At 41.6% G+C, this 21393-nt stretch overlaps 1 protein-coding gene across 5 annotated transcripts in view; it reads left to right on the forward strand.

The window, feature by feature from the left end:
• Nucleotides 1–21393, forward strand: part of smoc1 (SPARC related modular calcium binding 1) — a 39648-nt gene that overhangs the window by 7763 nt on the left and 10492 nt on the right. For 2 of the 5 annotated variants that reach the window (XM_058078485.1, XM_058078489.1), the window contains exons 2-10: nt 4103–4268; nt 5773–5856; nt 7801–7913; nt 7995–8094; nt 12129–12179; nt 12559–12606; nt 15906–15995; nt 16159–16239; nt 21050–21242. In XM_058078485.1, coding sequence (XP_057934468.1) covers nt 4103–4268; nt 5773–5856; nt 7801–7913; nt 7995–8094; nt 12129–12179; nt 12559–12606; nt 15906–15995; nt 16159–16239; nt 21050–21242 — 926 coding nt within the window. The remainder of the gene's footprint in view (nt 1–4102; nt 4269–5772; nt 5857–7800; nt 7914–7994; nt 8095–12128; nt 12180–12558; nt 12607–15905; nt 15996–16158; nt 16240–21049; nt 21243–21393) is intronic. The other 3 variants (XM_058078486.1, XM_058078487.1, XM_058078488.1) reach the window with 3 other exon arrangements.

Genomic DNA, 21393 nt, shown 5'->3' on the forward strand with positions numbered 1-21393 from the left:
AACAAATCAAGAATAAAGAAAATCAATCAGTAATAAATAAATAAATATAATAAATAATAAAACGGCAAATAATAAAAAGTTAAGAAACCACATATAGTTGGTGGGTAGACAAATGATTTTTTTCAGATTAAAATGAACAAAGCATTATTAGAGCCCTGTAGACATGACAAAACACGACTATAGTCACATTTATACTCTTTTTATTTACAACATATTGCGCAACTGCAGGGTCTTGAGACACATGCTAACTCGCAAACTAGAGAGCTAGCGACCTAAACGGTAGCCTTCAAGTTATTTCCTTTAAACTTAAATGGCCAAAAACTTACCACTTCCACACGGATAGGGAGGATAACTATTAACAGTTATTTAACCTTTAACATGAACATGAATCAAATGTAATAATTTTTTCTGGGTACATGATACCATACAGCATCCATATCAAGCTTCCGCGAACCGCATTAAAATGAAACTTTCATATCAAGGCGGTGGCCTCAAACTAGTGTCCCACATTTGGTCCGCGTGTTTGAGACCCCTGAAATAAACCATCCCATAGTATCCAAAATCATAGCAAATGTGCTTTTATATTGACTAATAACTGACTAATACATCATTTGTGACTGGTGGCAAACCTAAATCGTTCTTTAAAAGTTCTATGAGACAGTCCACATCGTGTCTGCTTTTACCCTTACAAGCCTGGGACAGTGGGTGGGACGGAATGACTCGACATAACTCTTAAGTGGGAGACTTGTTAGGAATGTTTATTTCCACTTACCGCATCACACGTCTCAAAAATCCCTGCTTTTTGGAAAATATAGCTGCAGAGGCGGAAAAGCTGCGTCCATTAAGGCTGTGAGTCAGCAATGGGGAGGACAGGCCCCGACCAGACAAAGCTGCGAGAACAAAGAGCTGCCAAATAAAGTCCACTTAAGAAGCTGATTCAGTGACTTGATAGTTGACTAGTGACTGCAAGGCTGGGGGACGACGTTGTGGATGTCTGCAACCTGGAGAACACAACAAATACAGGAAGTACAGAGACTGTATGACCTTTCCTCTCCAAGAAGGTTAAAACAGGAAATGTGCTACATTTTTCTGTTCTGTTCTGATGTAGTTTCACGCCGATCTGTCAGATGAGAACATTTCTCCTGCCAAGTCTTAAACTGCTGTGGATTTGTATCGTCTGGTCCTGAATGCTCCTTGATGTTAAACCTCATCTCATCTTTCTTTGTTTCTTGGGTAAACATCTGGAACCGGTGAAGCGTGATGAATGAGGTACATGTGTACCATCCTTGGACTCAAACCGAGGCAAAGATTTGCCATAAATTGTCTATGCTAACTGAAAAACATGCTAACTGTTGCGTAAAATTGGCTTATTTAACAAATAATACATAATAATAACTAATAATGGGCGGCACGGTGGACGAGTGGTTAGCGCGCAGACCTCACAGCTAGGAGATGAGGGTTCAATTCCACCCTCGGCCATCTCTGTGTGGAGTTTGCATGTTCTCCCCGTGCATGCGTGGGTTTACTCCAGGTACTCCGGATTCCTCCCACATTCCAAAACCATGCTAGGTTAATTAGCCACTCCAAATTGTCCATAGGTATGAATGTGAGTGTGAATGGTTGTTTGTCTATATGTGCCCTGTGATTGGCTGGCCACCAGTCCAGGGTGTACACCGCCTCTCGCCCGAAGACAGCTGGGATAGGCTCCAGCACCCCCGCGACCCTCATGAGGAAAAAGCGGTAGAAAATGAATGAATAACTGATAATAACATGGCCGTGATAAGATAAATACATTTCAATTAGAGCATAAACAATCTGTTTATGACTTTGTCATTTTTTAAAGATTATTAGAGCCGTTCCTTTAAGAAGGGAAGGTGACAAGGTTTATTTGAAGACATGAAATAACATCCCTATAGTCACCTTTTCAGTCCTGTCATTCATTGTTTACGCCACACTGCCCAACTCTGCAGGGACTCGAGATGGTTGCTAGCTAGCGAGCTAACCAGTTAGCCTCAAATGTATTTCTTCTACACTTAAGAGGTCAAGAATCTACCGCTTCCACACAGAATGGGAGGATAATTATATTTACCAGGTCGGACATGCCATAGCTGACTTCATGACTTGATGTAGTGTTAAGGTAACGTATGTAAGGTAATGTCTCATTAATGTTTGGCATCATGACCAGAATACTACATATCACTTGTATTTCTATCTATGATAATAGACCATAGTGTACCACAAAACAGCCATCATTTATTCATGAATTACTTCCTGAGTTTACCACGCAAGAGTTGAGTTAGCATACTGACATTATAAAGCGCACGCATGCTGACCATTCATATTCGCTCAAATGCAGCTACTGCCATTTTGTGGGGTCATTAAAAAAAAAAATAAATATATAACATCTTGCTGACAGCCCCATATGTTAATACCAATGTTTATTAGCGGTTGTTTGCTTTTGTAGACCATTAACTCGACATCTATGGGTGACTCAGCAGTTAACTTAATAGATACATTATTTGGAGCGTTTACACGAAATGTAATTTATTGGTATCTTTGGTATGTCACATTCACTCATGACATCAGTGGTTTGGCTCTGACTATGATTTAAATCAGGGGTATCAAACTCAATTTACTTGGGGGCCACTGGAGCTCGGGTCTGGGTGAAACTGGGCCGCATCAGGTTTTCCAAACAAAAAACCAAAAAAAACGCATTTATTAAAAACAAAAAATTTAAAAAAACGTTGCTACGGTTCCTCAAATATCTTACTTTTTATTTTTCTACACAAAATAAGATGAAAAATAAATGAACAAATCAAGAATAAAGAAAATCAATCAATCAGTAATAAATAAATAAATATAATAATAATAAAAGGGCAAATAATAAAAAGTTAAGAAACCACATATAGTTGGTGGGTAGACAAATGATTTTTTTCAGATTAAAATGAACAAAGCATTATTAGAGCCCTGTAGACATGACAAAACACGACTATAGTCACATTTATACTCTTTTTATTTACAACATATTGCGCAACTGCAGGGTCTTGAGACACATGCTAACTCGCAAACTAGAGAGCTAGCGACCTAAACGGTAGCCTTCAGGTTATTTCCCTTTAAAATTAAATAGCAAACAAACTTACCACTTTCACACGGATAGGGAGGATAACTATTAACAGTTATTTAACCTTTAACATGAACATGAATCAAACGTAATAATTTTTTCTGGGTACATGATACCATACAGCATCCATATCAAACTTGCGCGGGCCGCACTAACATTAAACTTTCATATCAAGGCGGGGGCCTCAAACTAGTGTCCTGCGGGCCACATTTGGCCCGCGGGCCGCGTGTTTGAGACCCCTGATTTAAATGCTACATGATGAGCGTTCACCTCCAACGTCAACATTTGAGTGGGATTTTGGGTCAGAGTTGACAAGTGACGAATGGAAACTGTGTTCTTCAAAGCTGACGTTGTTCCCAGGAGCACTTTTATGCCAGGATGCTACACCTGCTCTCTCGTCTTATACAAAACACGACAGAGTCTCCGGCACAGTTTCAGCTCCAAACCTCGAATTTGATTTTAGGCGGGCAGCAGAAACCACAAAACACCTTCAGCCCGGTGAAGAGTGAAAACAAGATCTTGAGTGAAGATGTTTAATGCGGGACAGATAATGGTCAAGTCTCTGGAATTGTAATCAGGTTCGGAGCGTCGTCTTAAATAAATGATGGGTCACCTCTCTGTCAGACGAGTGTCGGCAAAGAAAACACAGACGGTGACGAGTGTGTTGGCGAGGAATGACAAAGTCATCCATGAGAGCAATTTGTCCAAGAGACTGGCATCATCTCACACACAGCTGAATGCAGCCATTATTCAAAGTGGCAAATGCCGACGCGGGACTAGAATAGCACTCAGTAATGTTATTTAGACTTTTATGTTTCTTCTGTGAGTTGGTGAGACACAGTGAAGAAGTCCAGAAGTGCACTTAAAGCTTGGCAGAGGTAACAAAGAAGTCATCGTGGAACCACCACCAAACATTTTCTGTCTTTTAAAAGATGAAGAACCGCAGCCAGAAGGTCACCGTGCCTCTTGGTGTCATTTCAGTGGCTGATCGGCGATCGGGACAGCAACTGTGGCGTCGTCTGCACGCGACCGCAAGCCAAGCCGGTGTGCGGCTCGGATGGGCGGAGCTACGAGAACGGATGTGAACTGCAGAGGGCACGCTGCAAAGACAAGACGCTGACGCTGGCGCACCGCGGCCGCTGTCGAGGTACGGGCACTGCAATGATCATTCCCATGCCAAAACCCAGGAGGCGCACACAAAAATGTCTGATTTCGTGGGAGCTTTTTTGCTAAATTGCGGCAAGAGTTGAATTTTTGTTAAATAACAATAACAACATGTGATTTTATGCATTTGTTATCAAAGTTTTCAGTACTTTTTTCAACATCAAACCCTCAGGATCTCAAGCTCCTTTTTTGAGATGCCTGATTTTTTCCCAAAAATTGCAATGCAAGTTGTAGTGTTTTTTTTTGGGGCGGGGGCATTTATTCAATCAATCAATCAAACTTTATTTGTAGAGCACTTTTCATACATAGAATGTAGCACAAAGTGCTTTACATGTTAAAAAAAAGAACACACACACTCGCACAGACACACACACACACACACATAAGAAGTTTGTTTGCCTGAGTACAGTTCAGGAAGCGCTGCCATCTGCGCTGGGGGTTGCCCACGGCCCAGGCCATGATGCCGCAACTCAGGGGGCCACCACACAACAGGTAGGCAGGGGACCCGCAGCGTTGCAGTAGAGCTCCCAGCCACCCCACGAGAGGAGACACCCCGGTCCCCAACCGAGGACAGCCCCCAGCGCAGAGAGCCCCCATTGAGGAAACACTGGATATATGGGATAAGGAATATAAAAACATAAAATAAGAATATAGAAAGTATATATAGAAATAAACATAAAACATAAAAAAAAAGCAATTTTACATTCTTGCAAAAACATTGCAAGAATAAGTGACAGTTTCAATAAACAAAGTTTACCTCTGGGGAACCACCTCTAGGGAACCACGTCTGGCAACATAGCACACGAAAAGGTGCAAAATAGACTTAATTATTTATTAATAGAGATGCTTGAAATGTTTTTTTTTTCAAGGGGCAGTGATGTGCCAAAGTCGAAAGTCTGCAATGTTGCAGTAGTATTTCATAACAACAATGTTATACAGTAAACCTCGGATATATCGGACTCGGATATATCGGAAATTCGCTCACAACGGACAGATAAAAAAGAACCAATTTTTCTGTAATGCATTTCCAATAAAAAATCATTGCATATATTGGATTTTTTATAACGGATTTCGCCTATTTCGGACAAAATCTCCAGTCCCGTTCCAATGCATTTCCATTAAATTTCCCTCGCATATATCGGATGGCCGCATCGTGGCGCTCCGATTCGCCGAATCGTGACAGGCCGCTATACGACGTCATTTGCAGCGTTTGCAGCGTTGCCTGTGCATCCAGGTACATTAGAAACATAGTCAAGGAAGTGCCTTTTTATAACGGATAAAATCCGATCTACGCATATACCGGATATAAATCAGATATATGCGTAAAACGGACATTTTCCGGTATACGCATATAACGGATTTCGCTTATATCGGACAAAACCAGTGGGAACAATTGAATCTGATATATCCGAGGTTTACTGTACTTATAATGTTAAACTATACTCGCATGTCCTAAGTGTCCCTTTGTCACATAATTTGGCTTTCAGGAAGAAGCTGGGTGAAGGTGGATCAGCCACAGGTGGCGCTAGCACCGACACCCCCGTCTATGAGCGGAGACTTGGTGCAAACAGGTAATGTGCCCGACTGGCCAGTAAACCAATCAGAAACCTCCAACTTCTGCAGTGATTTCAACAAAAGGCAACCACAAAATAATCAACAGAGTAAAAGTTTAATATAAAGTTGTATTAAAACTAATTAAAAGCTAAAAACAGTCAAACCCCAAGAACATCCGCTGACTAAAATAGAGTTCCAGATCTTCTTCTGTAAACTGAATACTGAGTAAAAAACAACCGTGGAATAACCAAGGAATAACTGAATGAGATGTCTTTCATAAGTCATTCCAGACTAGTATCACAGATTGATAGGTCTGGAGTAAAGGTTGCAATTTGGCATCTGCCTTCTGCCATCTGCCCCCGTTTTTCCTCGACAGGCCCGATCATTAGAAAAGCAGCAAACCCATTTCTGGAAAGTAGCAACTTTTTTCTCAACCATTATAGGTGGCTTTGTTCCATAAAGTCATGCATGAGTGAAGGAAAGTCGGGCAAAGAAAACATCTCTGATCTGTGACGGATTTGTTTAGTTGCAGACTGATGGGGTCAGGCAGCTCAAGGTCCTCGTTGGACCCCATCGTGGCAAAGCCATGTCTTCTTGAACTGATGAAACACAATGACCACGAACATACAGGAGAATGACTCAGCAGGTAGAAGATGACTTGGATGCTGAAGGAACGAACCTCATCGCCTTCAAGTTCAGGTTTAAGGATTCACGTAACCTTTGCATCGTCCCAGTCACCGAGGCAACACGACCTTTGGAGCTCCAGCAGGGAGTGAGAACCGTTGCCAAGAGTGGAGGACTGTGGTCACTCTGGTCAACTCTGTCAGGAGTTTGGGGCTCGAGTCTTGGACCCGGGACAATGGACGTGAATGATCACAATGCAGTCAGTCTGAAATGGAAGGATTCTCCTGATGAGCTTTCAATGACAATAGGAAGTAGAGAAGTAGGATATGGAAAATGTCTGCTGTTGCCATCCGGATCCACTGTGATTAAGACAGGGAAAGTAGTCCAACAGTCTTTAAGGTTTGGAAGAACCATGTTTCAGGTGGTCACGTCCCACCTGAAACATGAAATGCGGACACCTTTAGGATCTCAATTCCTCACCACAAAAGTGAGTCCTTGTGGAAGACCTAAGACAGGGGTCTCAAACTCAATTTACCTGGGGGCCACTGGAGCTAGGGTCTGGGTGAGGCTGGGCTGCAAAAAAACAAAACAAAAAAAAACAAAAAAAAACCCAATATATATATATATATATATATATAAAAGAAAAAAATATATAATAAAAATAGCAATAAATATTAATTATATTAAATATTCATAAATATATATAATATAATAGTCTTCAATGCCTCTGCTATACCCTCCACTTTTTCAGTGCTTTGGTTCTTTGCAAAAGCTCTGATAAATCATTAAATTATAATAAATCATAATAAATTATTATAAATTAATTTTTATTTATTATTAAATTATTAAATAAATGTTTAATGTTGATTTTTATTTTTCGACACAAAATAAGATGCACGCAAAAATAAATAAGAAAATCAAAAAACAAATGAAACAAGTGAAACAAATTAACAAACTATTTTTTATTTTTTATTAAATTATTAAATTATTAAATTAATGTTTAATGTTAATTTTTATTTTTCTACACAAAATAAGATGGAAAAATAAATAAGCAAATCAAAAAACAAATGAAACAAATGAAACAAATGAACAAATTAATTTTTATTTATTATTAAATTATGAAATAAATGTTTCATGTTAATTTTTATTTTTCAACACAAAATAAGATGGAAAAATAAATAAGCAAATCAAAAAACAAATAAAAAAAATAAACTTTCATATCAAGGCGGGGGGCCTCAAACTAGCGTCCCGCGGGCCGCATTTCAATTTCAGTTTGAAACCCCTGACCTAAGGGAAAGGTTGTGATGACAAGGTTTCTGTGGCTGTCCTCCCAACAGATGTGGGTCAGTCCAAGTGTCGTGTTGAGAGGAACCAGGCTTTGGAGCAGGCGAGGAGGCCTCAGGAGTCCATGTTTATCCCAGAGTGCAACGAGGACGGGTCCTTTGCGCAGGTCTGTGATGAAAGATTCACTGACATTATCCTGACTAAATCTTCTACAGATTGCAACACTTTGGTTTGTGTACTGGTCTAGGTGCAGTGTCACACTCTGACAGGCTACTGCTGGTGTGTCACCAACGATGGGAAGCCGGTGAGCGGCTCGTCGGTGCACAACAGGACTCCGGTGTGTTCAGGTACTGCACGACAAAAGGCAGCCCGTGCTGAAAGGCTCACATTTGCTATGAACAAAAAACAAAGCAACGAGTTTTGCGGATGCGTTGGCAGGGCATCAATAATGACAGCCTAGTTATCACTGTCCACTTCATAGGAGCAGATCCTTTCACATGTTCAAGGATACCATCTTTATCCTTGGTGATGGTCGCAAAAGTCTGCTTAGACCTAGCATGTCACCAATGTTGTTTGTCATTTCTCTGCTTTCCGAACATTTTAGGATGGTTAAGTTCACTTTTCACTTTCCTTTTCTTTGATGCATAGAAGAGTCTGACTCACGCTTGGGAGATACAATGGAGGTGTCGCTCAGTGTAGAGACATGCAAATACTGAAATTATTTTTATTTTTTCTAATTTTATTTAATTTTAAAAAATAATATATTTTTTTAAATTTTTAATTTGTAATTTGTAATTTGTAATTTGTAATTTGTAATTTGTAATTTGTAATTTGTAATTTTTTATTTTTTATTTTTTATTTTTTATTTTTTATTTTTTATTTTTTATTTTTTATTTTTTATTTTTTATTTTTTATTTTTTATTTTTTATTTTTTATTTTTTATTTTTTATTTTTTATTTTTTATTTTTTATTTTTTATTTTTTATTTTTTATTTTTTATTTTTTATTTTTTATTTTTTATTTTTTATTTTTTATTTTTTATTTTTTATTTTTTATTTTATTTATTTTATTTATTTATTTATTTTTAATTATTTTGTTATTTTTTATTTTTTACACGGGAGCCAGGCAACGGCATTTTGTTGGCAATTTCACTGCTGTGTTATTGTGCAATGACTATAGAAAGTCAATATATAATATAATATAATATAATATAATATAATATAATATAATATAATATAATATAATATAATATAATATAATATAATATAATATAATATAATATAATATAATATAATATAATATAATATAATATAATATAATATAATATTATATAATATTATATAATATAATATAATATAATATAATATAATATAATATAATATAATATAATATAATATATCATTTATGGTTAACCTGATTCATAGCTACCCCGGTTCCTTTCAGGAAGAACCATCCAGAATTCCAACAAACTATTACAAGAAGAGTTTTCCTCAACCATGACTCTTTGTAACACAAAAAGTCGTAAAACGAGGACTGCCGGTAAATGAAAGAACATTCCCAAAGCTTGACTCCAAGTGGAGCAAGATGGAAGTCGACGGTTCCAACGTCTGGTCTGGTCTGGTCAGCGTTAGCGCACGTGTTCCAGCAGGTGCACGGCCAATTAAAAGGCTAATGGTGACCCATCTAAACCCCCATCTGGTCCCCCCAACAGTTTAACTGCTCACAGCAGGCCTGAGGAGAAGGTAGAAAGGTAGAAAGGCTTAGTGTTGTCAGCTTGGAACACTTCATGATAATAACTGTGCTGTGTACGCATAACAATCTTTCCAACTCAATTCAATGCAACTGAATTCAAATGGAATTCAACTGAAATGAATTCAAAACGGTGCTACTTCAGAAGTTCCGTCTCGGTTACTAAAAACAATACTTGCAATACAATACTCAAAGATAACTTCTAATTTCAATACATTTAATGTACGCTTTCTCAGTGCACATAGAAAGTTGTTATATTGCAAAATTAATCATACACAAATCCCAAAGGAAGAACGTTCAAAAAGCGTCCTGGAAGTGGTTCCAAAACAGAACCACACAGGAACCTGAGGTTTTGGCAATATTAATAATAATATAATAATGCGGCGTCACTATTGTGTATGACAGTGATTTTCAACCACTGTGCCGCGGCACACTAGTGTACCTTGAGAAACCGCCAGGTGTGCCGTGAGGAATTATCCAATATCACTTTTTAACATGTATTAATCATCATTTGCAAATATGATGTCAATAGTATACATGGACCCAAATATTCCAATTCACTTTGGTTTATTTGCTCAAACGGAAAGAATTGAACAGGGATGGAATATTCCTTTAACCAATCCGATTGAGGTATCTTGTACCCGCTCAAACGGAAAGTTGTCAGGGTGCCTTCTTCTTCCTGGTGTTTTTCTTCTTCTGTTGTTTATTGGCGGTTGGCAAGCAGCTTTCGTGTGCATTAGCGCCATCTGTGAAACAGAATCTAAACCCTTCTATACTTTATTCACAAGTGCAGTTTTATTAAAAAAGAAAATATATATCTATATAAAACATGTCCTGAGTTTAATTATAAAATATTAGCAAGATTGAATTTGATCTTTTCCTGTTTAAATTGATCCCGGGTGCGTTCTTTCAGCGCATGCTCAGATATGACGTAACACGCAGATCCAGACGTTCTTCACTTTTAAAAATGGAGGCCAGCAATCGGCACTGGACTAAGCAAAGTTTGTTTTTGATTCAAACTAAATTTCAAGACTGGACAGACGAAAAACTGGCAATACGGAGTTATTCCGACACGAATAACTCGGGGGAAGTCGGTATCACGTGATGTTGATGTTTACGTTTTACTGGGCATGCCCTATTGACTATTCTGGTTGATTTTCACGGCGCATGTAGACAAGAGATTGGAATATTCCTTTCCATGGATACCATTGTTTCCCAAAAGGTCATTGGGAAAGAGAAAAAGTGGTGATGTAAAAACATGGCTACTGTGGAGTGTCTGTGGTGTAAAGACTGGCATAGCAATGTAATATTGGTCCGTGTGGCAACACCTAGCTTGTTCCTCCCATAGACTTATTGATGCACGTGTGAGGTCGTGGGGACATTTTGGAACCTTTTTGGTTAGTGGTGTGCCACAAGATTTTTACAATGTAAAATACGTTCCGTGGCTCAAAAAAGGTTGAAAAACACTGGTGTATGACATCCCTAGTCATATGAGACTTCATGAAAAATAACTCATGCGCATATTTCTTTGGCTTTTTACCCCCACACAAGAAGAGTGTAATAATGCTCCTCAATATGATGACCCAATGAAAAAGAATAACATCCAGGACTTTTTTGTCACATTGAAAATAAAAAAACAGGATGTGAAAAGAGGATTTTTGGTCACCAATAGTACTGTTGTTGTTGGTATGTACTATGTATGTGTGTGTTTGTGTGTATGACTGCCCAATGACAACAATGCAGCACTGCTAGATGTCTTTGTGACCGACTAGTAACTCCTGCTGTTACTAAGTGACTGACTGCTTTTTCTTTGTGTGCAAGCTGCTTATGGCTGGCTGGAAAAGTCACGACGCATGTACAGTACACTTGGAAAGGTTCCGGGTACGATACCGAGTGGGAATAGTTTAGAAGTTTACGACTCGGGCCGGACAACCGCAACAGTTTACTCTCCTGTTGAGCCGCGTGCCTAAAAGCATGTGATGTTTATTATGCATATATATATTCAACATATATTTAAATGTTAAATTAGTCGGTTGCTAATCTTGAGCCTAACATATTTGCTGAATTTTGTTGACGTTCAGTGTCAAAGAGAATATACCAAAGAGAAAAATAAAGAAGACAAAGACTAGGGTGGGCGGCACAGCGGTCGAGTGGTTAGCGCGCAGACCTCACAGCTAGGAGACCAGGGTTCAATTCCACCCTCGGCTATCTCTGTGTGGAGTTTGCATGTTCTCCCCGTGCATGCGTGGGTTTCCTCCCACATTCCAAAAACATGCTAGGTTAATTAGCCACTCCAAATTGTCCATAGGTATGAATGTGAGTGTGAATGGTTGTTTGTCTATATGTGGCCACCAGTCCAGGGTGTACCCCGCCTCTCGCCTGAAGACAGCTGGGATAGGCTCCAGCACCCCGCGACCCTCGTGAGGAAAAAGCGGTAGAAAATGAATGAATGAATGAAGACTAGGATAAGCTGAAAGTAGAAGTTCAGCTTTATTTTGTTCTCTGATGGGAAGCTTGCTGCTCAACCTGCTCAACTTGGCTTTAAACCAAAACCAGCAAAGCTGTCCTTCTCCATATTCTACCCGCGCTGACCTTCGTCGACACGCAATCAATCATGTCGCATACATTTGCAGGAAACTTCCATGAATTTATGGGAACTCATGCCGGGACGAGTGGATTGACAGGTAGTACATTCCCCTCGCCCCCGTGTCACCTTTTTCTTTCTTCTGATCGGTCTGGATCCTGTTCTCTAGTACACCCGAATGCACCATGCACCCCCCCCCCCCCTGCATGCAGCACACTGCCAGTGCTCAACCTAATACTCTGTTTTGCGTCCGGCCTTGCATTTGGCAGCGTGGGACGATCTTCCTAAAGTACTGAGAGAATGTACTCACCATTTCTAACTTGTGATGTCGTTGGGTTTTTGTTCTTGTTTGCTTGTGGCAACTAACGGTGACTTTGACATGACCGGACTCATCATAATTTACAGGCAAATGTGACAAATGTGACAAAAGTGCCTCTTGTTGCTGCACTTGGCTACCTTGTTTGTGTTTCGCTTGGTAGGGTCGGTGACCGACAAGCCGCCCGGGCAGCCAAGCTCCGGTAGAAAAGGTGAGTTGAGCTCTGTTGTATGTAAAAAAAGCATGAGAGCGTAGATGTATTCCTTTAAAGAAAGAAAATACTACGATTTCCTAGTCTTGGTGTGGTACTGCCTTCCAAATTACTTGCAACAAAATGCTCTATGAAGCTTAAACTGTAATTGTGCTAAGTGTATTAGCAACGTAGCTCCGTGTTCATCTCACTTGTGTCAGTTTGTTAATTAATATCTCACTTGATCTAAGGAGCTACTCGTTATTTTAGAATCTGTCAACTAAATCCAATCCAGGTTCTCTGTGCTTTGCTTTTTGACTCAATTACTTCCTAAAGGAATGTTCCAGATGCTCCCAAGCTGCACGTGGGTGAGTATTGCGAGGTTAGCGGAACTCCATGTTACGTAAGATGCATCCCATCGTCTCCACCTCTCCATCATGACCTTGAGTTTTATCCAACTGATCAGTCGAGGCACCGGTAACAAACTTTGCTTCAAATACGTTTGCAGTCATGAGGGTTGCGTTTAAGAACCAAAAAATAGTAGAAAGGGTCCGAATTGCTATTTCTCCGGAATATTAAAAGTCCCCTAAAGCAGTGATTTTCAACCACTGTGCCGCGGCACATTAGTGTACCTTGAGAAACCATCAGGTGTGCCGTGAAGAATTATCCAATATCACTTAGCCACGTATACATGGACCCAAATATTCCAATTCACTTTGGTTTATTTGCTCAAACGGAAAGAATTGAACAGGGATGGAATATTCCTTTAACCAATCCGATTGAGGTATCTTGTACCCGCTCAAACGGAAAGTTGTCAGGGTGCCTTCTTCTTCCTGGTGTTTTTCTTCTTCTGTTGTTTATTGGCGGTTGGCAAGCAGCTTTCGTGTGCATTAGCGCCATCTGTGGAACAGAATCTAAACCCTTCTATACGCCATTCACAAGTCCAGTTTTATTAAAAAAGAAAATATATATCTATATAAAACATGTCCCGAGTTTAATTATAAAATATTAGCAAGATTGAATTTGATCTTTTCCTGTTTAAATTGATCCCGGGTGCGTTCTTTCAGCGCATGCTCAGATATGATGTAACACGCAGATCCAGACGTTCTTCACTTTTAAAAATGGAGGCCAGCAATCGGCACTGGACTAAGCAAAGTTTGTTTTTGATTCAAACTAAATTTCAAGACTGGACAGACGAAAAACTGGCAATACGGAGTTATTCCGACAAGTGAAAGAAAAACTCGGGGAAGTCGGTATCACGTGTTGTTGATGTTTACGTTTTACTGGGCATGCCCGATTGACTATTCTGTTTGATTTTCACGGCGCATGTAGACAAGAGATTGGAATATTCCTTTCCATGGATACCATTGTTTCCCGAAAGGTCATTGGGAAAGAGAAAAAGTGGTGATGTAAAAACATGGCTACTGTGGAGTGTCTGTGGTGTAAAGACTGGCATAGCAATGTAATATTGGTCCGTGTGGCAACACCTAGCTTGTTCCTCCCATAGACTTATTGATGCACGTGTGAGGTCGTGGGGACATTTTGGAACATTTTTGGTTAGTGGTGTGCCACAAGATTTTTACAATGTAAAAAACGTGCTGTGGCTCCAAAAAGGTTGAAAAACACTGCCCTAAAGCACCAAATTTGATAAAAATCTATGGAGGCAAGGTGCTCACTTGTTTCGTCATGCAAGAAAAACCTCATTCCTCTTCAGCCAGGTATTGGCGATACTCGTTGGATACTTTCTGCAAATGCAGTCGTCCTTCCGCACATTCCAATTCAAATTTCACAGCTCCACTCAATCATAGATTAAAATCATAGATTAATAAATCATGCTGTTTCAAGCATAATGACCTAAAATACAAATACAAGGGATTCAGAAGACGCATTCAAAGACATGATGGATGCTATGTAGTATTCTGCACTGGTCAATAGGTGTCAGTAATGTTGTAATGTACACAAGAGTGTAACAGGCTTTTATTACAGGATGGAAATATCTCACAACAGAGGCACAATAATAATAGTCTTAATTGTAATCAACATAATAATATGGCTAAAGCTAATGTAATCCACACAGATCTCAACCATTGATGTCACTTCCTGTCCTCCAAATGCCTGGAACACATTTACAGCAACACACGAGCACCAATCTTATTTATTTCTTAAATGGCTTGGGTGATATGAGCGAAAGGGTGACTATAGGGGTGTTATTTCATGTCAAGAGAGCTCTAATACTGTAAAAAAACATATTTAGGAAGTCTTAAACCGGTTTCCTATGCTCTCACTAGGAAAACGGTTAGCTCACATAGCTAAGCTAGATACTGCATGTATCATGTACCGGGTACATGATACCATATTCAATTGGAACCCCCAATTTGAGGTTCAATGTGAACCCCTTCAATAAATGGGTATTACCCAACACAAACAGGACACATGCAGCAAGGCAAAATTGGGTCGCGGCGGGCCTGGGCCTTCAGTGGGGACTTCCATCCATCCATCCAATCATCTCACTAGGGTTGGGCGTATGCTGGAGCCTATCCCAGCTGACTTTGGGCAAGAGGTGGGGTACACCCTGAACTGGGGGCCATCCAGTCGCAGTTCAATGGGAACGTACAAAAACACAATCCAACAACCCAATTTGGGATTCCATTCCATTCTCCCCTGCTTGTCCGGATCCGGGTAGGGCGGGGCAACAGTCTCAGTCTTCCCAGTGTCCAGCCACCTCCTTCAGCGGCTGTGAGAGATAATAACTTTGCATCTTCAACTGTCTAAACTCCCGCATCAAGGATAGATTTTGGACAACACACTTCCAAAACACCACCGTGGGACCTTCATACTTGAAATTGTCCATAAATCCAAAACTAGGATTAAGGGAAGCCCCCAATTTGTACCAGAATGTGGACTAGCATTTAATCCCCAAGCCACAAACATTGGCTCCAATAAGAGAAGATTATCACCCTTGGGAAGAGTGGGTGGTCCTTGATCAACACATCGTTCTTCTAAGGGTACAGGTGGTGGCTTGTCATACTTTGGTGTGTGTGTGTGGGGGGGGGGGGGTGCTTGTGGGTTCTTACAAGAGTCTGTGCTAATGTGAAGCTGTTTCATGTCAGTGTGAGATTAATTTAACGACGTGTGTGTGCGTGTGTGTGGGTCCCAGAACAATCAAGAAGATGTGGGTGGTCATGCTTTGTGCTTGTATTCTTCAATGTGTGTGTGCGCGGGTGTGTGTGTGTTTTGTGTGTGTCCTGGCCGGGCCATGTGCAAATCCCAACCATTCAACAGTTCTGGAGAGTAGATTGTATTAACCTCAATAATGGTAGTCTCTTTCCGTTTCTTTCTCACTCTCAATCCAGATGATGGCTCCAAGCCCACGCCCACCCTGGAGACCCACGTCCCCCTGGTAGGGGATGGTAAGTGTCACAACGCAAACACGGTTCAAAACCCAAGCTGTAATTCATTGAAAGGGCTCCCATCGCTCGGTCGACTGGTTCAGAAGTTCAAATGAACACTTCCAGAGCCGTGAGACCAAAACAACCGTAATCGGCAGGACTTTGTGTCCGTGTGTCATTGCAGAGATAACTGCTCCCACCCTGTGGATCAAACAGTTGGTCTACAAGGAGAACAAGCAGAACAGCTCCACCTCCAGGAAGCAAGGTAAGCTCACGGAATAGCCAATCAGTGGAGGCTGCTACCGAGGATGCTAATCGTCCACTTTGTAAATACATTCAGCTCCATGTCGGCCATGTTTTTTTGACCAATCTTGCTCAAATGCTACACACATGTGGCTGTCACTTCCCCTTTGTGGTGATTGGGCTGAACTCCCTGAAGTGACAGACAATGTTTTGTACAGCGCGGTGAGAAATTTCAAGTCAGCACCAACATGTGTTATGTTTTTGTCAGAAAAATCATAGCATTGGCAACACAGCATGGATGCGAGGGCCCTTTTCATATTTAGTAAACCAACACATGGCGATACACTAAGAAGTTGGATGTATTTTCAGAAAAAAACTGCATGTAATTTTTGTTACATTTAGTAGTTGAAAGGCACATTCATTCATTTTCTACCGCTTTTTACTCACGAGGGTCGCGGGGGTGCTGGAGCCTATCCCAGCTGCCTTCGGGCGAGAGGCAGGGTACACCCTGGACTGGTGGCCAGCCAATCACAGGGCACATATAGACAAACAACCATTCACACTCACATTCATACCTATGGACAATTTGGAGTGGCTAATTAACCTAGCATGTTTTTGGAATGTGGAGGAAACCGGAGTACCCGGAGAAAACCCATGCTAACTCTACGCAGAGAGGGTGGAATCGAACCCTGGTCCTCCTAGCTGTGAGGTCTGCGCCCTAACCACTTGACTGCCGTGCCGCCAACTTTTTTTCTCATCTTTGCTGTTTTTTTTTAATTTTCCAAACATTTCAACTTTCTTGTACATTTTCTCCTTAGTTATTACATTATTTGCGTCATATTTGGACTTTATTCTTTATTCTTTTATCATGTTGCCTAGTAATCTTTCTCATAATTAGCACATCTTTATTCTTTAGTATTTAAACTTTATGCAACTCTATTATTTATTACTTTTTTCTTCCAATATATACTTTATTCTTGTAAAATGATTTGATATGTGTTTTTGGTGTTTTTATTGTAGTTTTCTGGGTAAATTGCATGTTTGGAATGTGCCGTAGGCTAGTGAATAAACAGTCACAAACAAATACATCATCATCACATTTTTGCTGGTTGAGAAAATTAGCAGGAAAAGTGAGGCGATGTGCAGTATTGCAGTATTAGTATAAAGTGGAGGCACACATTATAGCCAGCCACCTTTAGCAGCGCCACAAAACACCAGTGGGAACGTTCCTATTGCTAACTTTTCCGGCATTTTAGCAGCAGAGACTTGAAACAATATTGCAGTGATTACGGCACAGCTGAAAGCCATTGGATGTCAGGCAGGCAAGATGATGGGCGGGGGTGAACTCCAGCAAGGAGGCTGTCGGGATGAAGGGAACCGGAGGAGGAGGAGAGGTTAGGGTTCAGGGAAGGTGGGAGGAAGACAGCGATGGCGGGCGTACTATAAAAAAAAAAAAGAGGAGATCTGAGAACTGACGTTTAAAAATTCACTTGGCTCAGGGCCGGAAGGACCAGGGCCAATGTGAGAGGCATAAAAAAAGAGTTTGTTCTCAGAAGAGATGCTTCACATGGTCATCTTTTGTCTATTATACACCCCCCCCACCCCCACCACCACCACAAAAAGCAAACAGTTCCATAATGATGTGACTTTGCTCTTATGGCCTCGACTTCCCTTTTTTCCTGATGCTTCGTGGCTCTCGTTGTAGTCCTGTCAAAGGAAGAAAGAGAATGAACAAAAGCAATAAAAAAAAAATTTTAAAACAGCAACCCAACAGTAGATTAGATTTCATGTCTGTCTGTCCTTTTCCATTCACACGCACAAAAACTATTTTGTCGGGGAAATCCTAGCGTCTGGCGCCAGCGTAAAGTCCATAGAATAAACAGTCCAAAGTCATTTACACATGAAGGAACCTTGGCCAGGACCAGAGTGACAGTACGACACTTGAGAGTCACCTTTGTTCAAGATGGGAATACGTTTCATTTCATGTACAACGTGCCTTTATATATGTATATAATAAAAATGGGCCACAACAACAGCAATCATTTATTAACTCATTTGTTTTAAAGAAATACAAAATGCTCAAATACATCGACAGCTGATTGATGGATACGATTCTACTCTTTCCTACAATGGACGCAAGGGCAGAGGTGTCCGGGCCGCACTACCCATCCTATCCATCCTACCCATCATACTCATCCTATCCATCCTATCCATCCTACCCATCCTACCCATCATACCCATCCTACCCATTATACCCATCATACTCATCCTATCCATCCTACCCATCCTACCCATCCTATCCATCCTACCCATCATACTCATCCTATCCATCCTACCCATCCTATCCATCCTACCCATCATACTCATCCTATCCATCCTATCCATCCTACCCATCCTACCCATCCTATCCATCCTACCCATCCTACCCATCATACCCATCATACTCATCCTACCCATCATATCCATCCTAGCCATCCTACCCATCTTACCCAGCCTACTCGTCCTACCCGTCCTATCCATCCTACCCGTCCTATCCATCCTACCCGTCCTACCCATCCTACCCATCCTACCCATCCTAGCCATCCTAGCCATCCTAGCCATCCTACCCATCCAATCCATCCTACCCCTCCTACCCATCATACTCATCCTACTCATCCTACCCATCATACCCATCCTAGCCATCCTACCCATCCAATCCATCCTACCCCTCCTACCCATCATACTCATCCTACCCATCATACTCATCCTACCCATCCTACCCATCCTTGCCATCCTTGCCATCCTAGCCATCCTACCCATCCTACCCATCCTACCCATCCTACCCGTCATACCCATCCTAGCCATCCTACCCGTCATACCCATCCTACCCATCCTACCCATCCTTCCCATCCTATCCATCCTACCCATCCTACTCATCCTACTCATCCTATCCATCCTACCCATCATACCCATCCTAGCCATTCTACCCATCCTAGCCATTCTACCCATCCTAACCATTCTACCCATCCTAGCCATCCTAACCATCCTAACCATCCTATCCATCCTATCCATCCTATCCATCCTACCCATCCTACCCATCCTACCCATCTTACCCATCCTACCCATCCTATCCATCCTACCCATCCATTCCATCCTACCCATCCTATCCATCTTACCCATCCTACCCATCCTATCCATCTTACCCATCCTACCCATCCTATCCATCTTATCCATCCTACCCATCCATTCCATCCTACCCATCCTATCCATCATATCCATCCTACCCATCTAACCCATCCTGCCCATCTTACCCATCCTGCCCATCTTACCGATCCTGGCTATCCTGGCCATCCTACCCGTCCTACCCGTCCTACCCGTCCTACCCGTCCTACCCGTCCTATCCATCCTACCCATCCTACCCATCCTATCCACCCTACCCATCATATCCATCATATCCATCATAGCCATCATACCCATCCTAGCCATCATACCCATCCTACCCATCCTAGCCATCATACCCATCCTAGCCATCATACCCATCCTAGCCATCATACCCATCCTAGCCATCATACCCATCCTAGCCATCCTAGCCATCATACCCATCCTAGCCATCCTAGCCATCCTATCCAGCGATTGAGTTTGACACCCCACATCTTACTGTCAGACATCATTTAAAAAGTCACTTTGGGTAATACAGGACTTTAGCCAAGACCCCCAACAGGGACTTAACTGTACAGGGGGTCTGTGTTGTTCCTCCCAAGTCCATTAGGTGTAGCTATTGTGCATTTGAAAGTGTTGCCAGCCGCTGATGCTAAACACAACAAGAACAACAACCTGGAATGAATTGGCCCTGTGTCTTCTGAAGTAAACATGAGCAGGGAAGTGGACCAAGGACTGTTCACTAAAACCTCCAAATCGGCCCCGGGATCTGTTTTCTCAGCCCCGCTGGCACGAGACAGACTTTTAACGCCACGTTTTTGACCTTTTCGAAAACCAGAAAGAAGCTTTTTTGTTCACTTGGAAACAAGATGAAAACAGGTAAGGTGACCTTTTGACAGAGCCTCGCCGTGATGAGGAACACGAGGTGTCATCCCGATGCCAAAACTTATTGCTTTGTGACACAATGGAAAAAAACAATGGGGGAGAAAAACATGACTGTTATGACAACTTCCAGCCCTGTGGGAAGGAAACGTCTGGTCGTGCTCACGAAGCAGAAAGCGACTGTGCCGTGTTGTCCTAATTCCGCTTTAATTGCTCAGACCACCGGAGCTGCGATGGGAATAATCAGCTGCACATTTTTTATGACTACCAACTACATTGACACCATATTGAAGGCGGGCGTGTACAATGTCTGGAGCGGGGTCCTTTTGCGGCCTGTGACTCATTGTTTACCGGCCCTAAACACAAAATTAAACACAAAATCACATTGGGGCAATTAGAGTAGAAACCGTAGTAGTATCCCTTCTTGTAATGTTTTTTTTTTACTCTTTAAATGACCGCTACTGATAAATGTTGTTTTCATACATTGGTAGCTAAACTTTGCCAAATTGCTATCATTCGCTGACAACAATGCGTGTGAGTGTTGTGGCCTTCGAGAGCACACTGCAGGCCCTTTCAAATTTCCAAAGCCAAAAATGGCCGATGCGACCAGCACACTCCATCCCCATGGCAACCACAAAGCTCCGGTGTGCTCGTCTTAAGGGTGACAGATGTCCCAAATGGATGCAAGTGTAAATACAGAGACAAGGGACAAGGTGTCGGAGCGTTTTGTCAAACATTTGCGTCTTCCCATCTTCAGTCGTAGGAGTGATGATGACACTTAAGTGTACTGAGTGTATTTTTTATCCCTCCAGAGAAAGTTCCCTCTTGCGACCAAGAGAGGCAGAGCGCCCTGGACGAGGCCCGGCAGAATCCCCGAGAGGCCATTTTCATCCCTGACTGCGCTCCCGGAGGTCTTTACAAAGCCGTCCAATGCCACCAGTCCACAGGTTACTGCTGGTGCGTGCTGGTAGACACAGGAAGACCCATTCCGGGAACCTCCACCAGGTAAGAACTGCAGCCCGAGGCAGGTTATATCACGCACTGGAAATACACACTTGGCCCTGCAAGCCGTTGGACAACATGTTGTGTAATTTTCCATTCCGGACACAAAAGCCAGGAGAAAAGGAGTCATACGGTGGATCAGTGTTATGGCTTT

The sequence above is a fragment of the Doryrhamphus excisus genome, chromosome 7, assembly GCF_030265055.1.
Source record: "Doryrhamphus excisus isolate RoL2022-K1 chromosome 7, RoL_Dexc_1.0, whole genome shotgun sequence".
NCBI lineage: Eukaryota > Metazoa > Chordata > Actinopteri > Syngnathiformes > Syngnathidae > Doryrhamphus > Doryrhamphus excisus.